Source organism: Anomaloglossus baeobatrachus, chromosome 3, assembly GCF_048569485.1.
Source record: "Anomaloglossus baeobatrachus isolate aAnoBae1 chromosome 3, aAnoBae1.hap1, whole genome shotgun sequence".
NCBI lineage: Eukaryota > Metazoa > Chordata > Amphibia > Anura > Aromobatidae > Anomaloglossus > Anomaloglossus baeobatrachus.
This window is the reverse complement of record NC_134355.1, coordinates 327,386,829-327,394,119: the sequence shown is the minus strand read 5'-3', so window position 1 is coordinate 327,394,119 and position 7,291 is coordinate 327,386,829. Positions and strand designations below refer to the sequence as shown.

Sequence of the window (7,291 nt, the reverse complement as noted above, 5' to 3'; positions counted from 1 at the left end):
AAAAAGTACATCTTGAGATCTGGGACCAGAAAAATGGTTTTATTTAAAACCATAAATGCAATATCTGCTCATAAAAGAACATTACAAGCTGCTGCAGTATGGCATGTTTGGCTCTCCATAAGGGCAGGGCCAGACGGATCAGCCAAACTGTGGCCGTGGTGTGGCTGCCGTGGCTTTTAAATTATTAAATATTTCCTTGATTTTGCAGTGAAACAGTACCTCACTAAAATCAAGGCCCTGTCACAGTCGCACCATGGTTGGAGCTTGGCCGCTCCATCTGGTTGTACTCTACTGGTATTTAAAGAAATCCTCTCAGAAAAAAATAAATATAAATAGCACTTTGGTGCATAATAAAAGTGTGAAAAACATTTTTTCCTGCTTACTAACTGCTTGAATTTACAGATCTAAAGCCTAAGGGCCCCTTTACACGCTGCGACATCGCTAACATTTGCTGGCGAGGTCGAGCGCAATAGCACCCGCCCCCGTCGTACGACCGATATGTGGTGATCGCTGCCGTAGCGAACATTATCGCTACGGCAGCGTCACACGCACATACCTGTTCAGCGATGTCGCTGTGACTGCCGAACAAACCGTCCCTCAAGGGGGAGGTGCGTTCGGCGTCACAGCGACGTCACTAAGCGGCCGGCCAATAGAAGCGGAGGGGCGGACGTAACATCCCGCCTACCTCCTTCCTTCCTCATTGCGGGCGGCCGCAGGTAAGGTGAGGTTCCTCGTTCCTGCGGTGTCACACATAGCGATGTGTGCTGCCGCAGGAACAACGAACAACATCGTACCTGCAGCTGCAACGATAATTGGGAATGGACCCCCATGTCACCGATTAGCGATTTTGAATGATTTTGCAACGATTCCAAATCGCTCATAGGTGTCACACGCAACAACATCGCTAACGCGGCCGGATGTGCGTCACTAATTCCGTGACCCCAACGACATCGCTTTAGCGATGTCGTAGCGTGTAAAGCGGCCCTAAGGCTATACTTGTGAGAGGTACGAATGGAGAAGGAAATAAAACAACACCATAACAACCCAAACTGCCATCTTTCTGTAATGTGGCCTCAGCTCTTTGGCCCTTCAAAGAATTTTATCTAAAAAGATTAAAAAAAATAATAATTCACATTTTTGTGTACACCAAGCACATTTATATCAGTCTTCTGGTAGGTTTTCTACTTTTTAAAGTACTCAATGCTCTGGAGTTTATTTCCATTTAAACTATTTGTTAAAAGAACATTTTTCCATAAATTTCTGCATATATTCATGTGAACACCTGCTACACAACACAAGAACTAAATGAAAAGAAAATTAATATATACGGTCAATGAAAGGCACATAAAATGTAAAAAATATAGGGAAGCGTACACACGTCTAAGCTATGGAATAAATCCTGCAGGACCAACATAGTAACTTAAACTGAGTATAAACTCAAGACTGGGGTTGACAACTTGCTGGGCCTGGAAAAAAAAAAAGTTTTTTCAGTCATCATATTAGAAAAAAATATCGTCCAAGTCCCCCCCCCCCACCTCCAAATAATTATACTGAGGTTGAGTTTGTCGTGGGCATTGTTGGACTGATGAAGGAACCGGCTCCGGGTTGTATCTGGAATGACTGGGCTGGAATAGGGTTACCAGGCACGGGCTGTGTTACTGGGCCAAGAGCAACAGTTTGCAGAACGTGGTGAGGGACTCTGACACCCTGGCTCAAGACACTAGGTGGGCGAGATTGCACCTGAGTTACTGGACGATTTATTTGCGCCAAGTTAATTTCATGGGTCCGTCCCTGAAGGCGGTCAAACACTTCTTTTGGCAAAGTCACCACATGCATTTTTTCTGGCATCACAGTCTGTACTCTGCTTTCCACCAAGTCAATACTGCGGATGGGTTGCACTGGATGATGGTGCGGTAACCCATGCAAGACAGGAGGTGGGTGAGTTATCACTGTCAGATTTGGAGCCTGGTCACCAATCGTTGGAGCTTCAGTAGTAACAATACTAACACCTTGGCCATGACCTGACACGAAGTTTAGGTTATGTAGATTGTCTGTGACCAGGTACTGAATCTCTTGAGAATTCGATGTCGCCAACTGGTACTGCGGGATCTGAATAATGCTTTTTGCTTCCATTCTATTTACAGCCCTAGTACTGGTAGGCAATGCTTTGGTCTTTTTTTCTTTGTTGTGGGTTTTTATGTGTGCCTTCAGATTGTCCAGTCGCGTAAATTGCACATTGCAGTCTGAGCAAGAGAATGGCTTATTTCCAGTATGCAAAGACATGTGTCTCCTCTTGGCACTGGAATCTGAAAATGCTTTTCCACAAATGTTGCAAGAATACGGCTTTTCACCCCTAAGGAGAGAAAAAAAAAATGTATGAGACACTACCAATTTGAATGCAACTTATTACAAAAAACCTTTTCATAAACCGATATCTCTCCAATAGGAGGTGTGCAAGTCCAAAAATCTGTCTAGCGTGTCATCAGAGCATGTAAACCATAGCCAAATTCCAAGGTTCCTTACAGCCCACTTCATGGAGGCCTACACCCAACACTCAATCCTCACACTCTCTGCTGCCTTCTGCTCTTCCTTTCCTCGCATAACCTAAAAGTTTGTCCTTTCTGCTTTACGGCCATGAATAGGTTTCCAAATGAGCCTTAAGAGGGGTACTCCTGTACTTAATATTGGATAGTAGACAATGTTCTTCTATATGTCATGAACGCTGTGCAGCACTGAAAGTATTTCTAATCCAAACGAGGAATGAACCTACAAGAGAAACATGAAATAAAAAGGCTCGCATTTGAACCATTCCTAGTTTTGTCTTAAAAATACAGAGTATGAAACTGATCTTTGAAAGCAGCCAAAGGCAGGTCTCTGCTTAAGTGTTTCTAATGTAACTGCTGGATGACTCATGAGTAGGCTTGTCGGAATCGGCTCACGTTAATGCCATGGCTTAGGCACGCAACAGAACCGTGACGTTTAGGCTCAGATGGTTTTGAAATGGATCCTAACAAACACTGATGGATGCCACTGTTAGGTTCTGCAAGATTTTTAAAGGTTGGTACTGCGAAGTGTATTCGCTTGTTCAGACAGGCATATTTAGAAGCGATTACTATCAGACTCAATATCCGACGGCGATCGGATAAATGTTATTCAATGGGCATGTTCAGGTGGCAGATTTCTTCATACACCCCCATCCCCTTTTTATATCATACGAGACTTGCCTGTTTAAGGCTGGGTTCACACATAGCGACAGCGACGTCGCTGTTACGTCACCATTTTATGTGACGCAACAGCAACCTTGTATGTCGCTGTTATGATCGCTGCTTAGCTGTCAAACACAGCAGCGATCATAACGTCGCTACATGTGCAGAGAGCAGGGAGCCACGCACACTGCTTAGCGCTGGCTCCCTGCTCTCCTAGCTACAGTACACATCGGGTTAATTAACCCGATGTGTACTGCAGCTACATGTGCAGAGAGCAGGGTGCCAGCACTTGCAGCGTGAGAGCAGCGGAGGCTGGTAACGAAGGTAAATATCGGGTAACCACCTTGGTTACCCGATGTTTACCCTGGTTACAGCTTACCGCAGCTGCCAGATGCCGGCTCCTGCTCTCTGCTCGCTTCATTTTGTCGCTCTCTCGCTGTCACACACAGTGATCTGTGTGTCACAGCGGGAGAGCAATAATAAAAAAACTAACCAGGACTGTGTGTAACAAGCAGCGATCTCACAGCAGGGGCCAGATCGCTGCTCAGTGTCACACACAGCGAGATCGCTAATGAGGTCACTGCTGCGTCACAAAAACCGTGACTCATCAGCGATCTCAGCAGCGATCTCGCTGTGTGTGAAGCACCCCTAAGTCTATGGGTGCACAAACAAAACAAATAAAATCAGATCCCTTGAGGTACAATCATATTGCATCCAATTTTTTACAGATACATTGTCATTGTTAACCCAGGAAACCGAATTTCATCATGGACCTCGTAACAAATTTCTATAGGGCTGACATCTTCCACAGCACTCTACCGTTAAGTGGGGACATGAGTAAAGACAATACAAAGTAACACTTAGGGGTACTTCACACACAGCGAGATCGCTACTGAGATCGCTGCTGAGTCACGGTTTTTGTGACCTCATTAGCGATCTCGCTGTGTGTGACACTGAGCAGCGATCTGGCCCCTGCTGTGAGATCGCTGCTCATTATACACAGCCCTGGTTCGTTTTTTTATTGTTGCTCTCCCGCTGATAAGCACACATCGCTGTGTGTGACAGCGAGAGAGCAACAATCCTGAATGTGCAGGGAGCAGGAGCCGGCGTCTGACAGCCTGCGGTAAGCTGTAACCAAGGTAAACATCGGGTAACCAAGGTGGTTACCCGATATTTACCTTTGTTACCAGCCTCCGCAGCTCTCACGCTGCCAGTGCTGGCTCCTGCTCCCTGCACACGCTAAGCTAAGCGGTGTGCGCTGGTAACTAAGGTAAACATCGGGTAACCATACCCGATGTTTACCTTAGTTACCAGTGTCCGCAGCTTCCAGACGCCGGCTCCGTGCAAGCGCAGTGTCGCTTGCACGTCGCTGCTGGCTGGGGGCTGGTCACTGGTGAGATCTGTCTGTTTGACAGCTCACCAGCGACCATGTAGCGACGCAGCAGCGATCCTGACCAGGTCAGATCGCTGGTGGGATCGCTGCTGCGTCGCTAAAGTGTGACAGTACCCTTAGTGCAACAGTTACAGGAGGAGTAAGGGCCCTGCTAAAAAGCTTACAATCTATAAGGAAATACTGGGGACGCAATAGATAAAGAGTGTTTTTTCTGTTTGGTCCAGTCATCAGCATACAAAGTAGGGCAACTCAAAAGCTGCATGATCCAGTCATCAGCCAGGATCTGTCTCCATACATTTACCACGTGCTACTGTGTGCATGGAGGATGCGGGTGGCAGATGAATAGGAAAGAGATTGTGATTAAAATGTATACAGAGAGAACGGGAGAGATAGGTTAGTAATCTGAGGAGATAGGCCTGTCTAAAAATGTGTTTTTAAAGCCTGCTTAGAGATAAGTTTGTATTGTATTCTGAGAATAGGTAACTAGTAGTGATGAGTGAGCACTACCATGCTCCGTACAGTCAGATGAGCCCAACTCAGACCAAACGAGTATAAGGCTATGTGCGCATGTGTGCGTAATTCATGCAGTTACGCTGCGCTTTGTAGCGCAGCGTAACTGCATGCGTCCTGCGTCCCCTGCACAATCTATGGAGATTGTGCAGGGGCCGTGCGCACGTGGCGTCTTAGAGCGCAGCGATTCGGCTGCTGCCCGAAGCGAGCATTCTAAGAAGTGACATGTCACTTCTTCCGTGCGCTTTGCCAGCAGCTCCTGCTCTGTCTATGGCAGGAGCTGCAGGCAGAGCACACGTTCTCTGCCTGCATCATGCGCTTCAGAACGGAGCTTTTCAGCTGCGCTCTGAAGCGCACCTTTTAGGTGCAGTGCAGAGCGCGCGCACACGTGCGCACATAGCCTAATGGTAGGCAAAGGGGGACTCGAGCATTTTGCCAGGAAATCTTCCAGAACAATGCTCGAGTTGCCCATTGACTTCCATTACACTCGGGTCCTCCAGTCACGCCCATCCAAGTATCCAACTGCCCTTAATGAGTACCAAACACAGTAGTGCTCACTCATCACTAGTAACCAGTGAAATGACTGGCACAAGTAAAACAGAAAATATTCATGAGTAAATACGGATAGCACGTAAAATACAATCTGCCATAAAAAAGTAGCTCTTGCTATGTACTGTATAGGCTGACTGACAAGTTTGTTCATTTCTCTGAGTGCTATAGAAGCTTAAATGAGTTTTCCCATAAACAAAAGTTAATTTTAATCAATATATCTTCTAATAATAAGTAGTGATGAGCAAGCACTAATATGCGAATGCTCTTCACTCAAGTTGAGCTGGTTGGACGCTCTGACAGGCTGGACTCGAGCAACAAATATAATGGACGTCAACTATGGGGCAGTTCAGCTCTCCTCCCAAAACAGACAGCTATAAACAAAGACGTTCAGGGAAAGGGTGGGCAGGGCTTTTTTTTTTTTTAACACAGTATATCCAAACACGTTTATACCCCCAGTGAGAGCCATTCAGGGATTGCAAGTTGCTTTCACTGGGGTGTGGGCTCCAATCATTCACTGAAGGGAGCCAACTCTTTGTGTTGGATCGTTCACTAACGACACATCCGAGCACCTCCAATACTCAGCCAAGTACCGAGTGCCTCAATGCTCAAATATTGAGCACTGGCGAGGACAGGTGCTCATCATTAATAATAAGTTCCACAATTGGATGTTTATTTATATTTTTAGATGTCTCTGTGCTGAGATAATCTTATAAATGTGCCCTTGCTATGTACTGTGTAATGGATGTGTCTGACCGTACAGGGACATGGTCTGATCAAGTGTACAAACATTACAGCATGGGATCACATAATTCTTTGGAGGTAAAAAAACATTTATAAAAAAAAAAAAAACACCAAAAAAAAAAAACCCCCACAAAGAATCATCTCCCTGCCAGGAGATGTGGTCTGATCAGACCATGTCCCTGTACGGCCATTACACAGTACATAGCAGGGGCACATATATATAAGATTATCTCAGCACAGGAACAATTTGTTTTTTAAAAACACATTCAATTGTGGAACTTATTATTATTCCAAGATCTATCTATTAAAATTAACTTTAAAATGAACCTTGTTTGTGGGAAAACCCCTTTTATTTAAAAAAACTGCATATGAAGACAGTGTATATAGTTTTAAAAGCGCATATTATACAAAAAAATATATATTACCTATGTATTCTCATATGTGTGAGTAACGAGCTTTTAGCGGTGAATGAATTTCCACATACTTCACATGTATATGGCTTTTCACCTGAATAACAATAAGACAAAGAAAAAATTATTATTCAACCCCAAATTAATCCATGGTTGGATCACGTCCTCAGGCATGCATAAACAACCAATAATACACAATGCATATTATTTCTATAATTTATGAGCAAACATGAAAGTCCATAATATTCACAAACTAAATATATCTGTCGCATCCTTATAAGACAGGTCTGGCCCTTTGTCCATGTACGACCTTGTCATGACAAATGTAATGGACGTTGTAAGTAGATACTATGGCTTCCTAGTCACATTCTTAGAGGAAAAATGTAAGATCTCAAAGTAGCAGTGACGCTGAAGATGTGATGACCAGGCGAGCTCCCTGACGTATGTCTTTATTGCAGTCGGTGTATTGGGAGATAATA

At 44.8% G+C, this 7,291-nt stretch overlaps 1 protein-coding gene across 1 annotated transcript in view; it reads right to left on the bottom strand.

Moving 5' to 3' along the window:
* Window positions 1–7,291, bottom strand: part of ZBTB24 (zinc finger and BTB domain containing 24) — a 28,402-nt gene continuing 21,111 nt past the window's right edge. The window contains exons 6-7 of the mRNA XM_075338348.1: window positions 6,828–6,909; window positions 1–2,353 (exon numbers count right to left, since the gene is read on the bottom strand). Of these exons, the coding sequence (XP_075194463.1) occupies window positions 1,546–2,353; window positions 6,828–6,909 (890 nt within the window). The 3' untranslated portion in view covers window positions 1–1,545. The remainder of the gene's footprint in view (window positions 2,354–6,827; window positions 6,910–7,291) is intronic.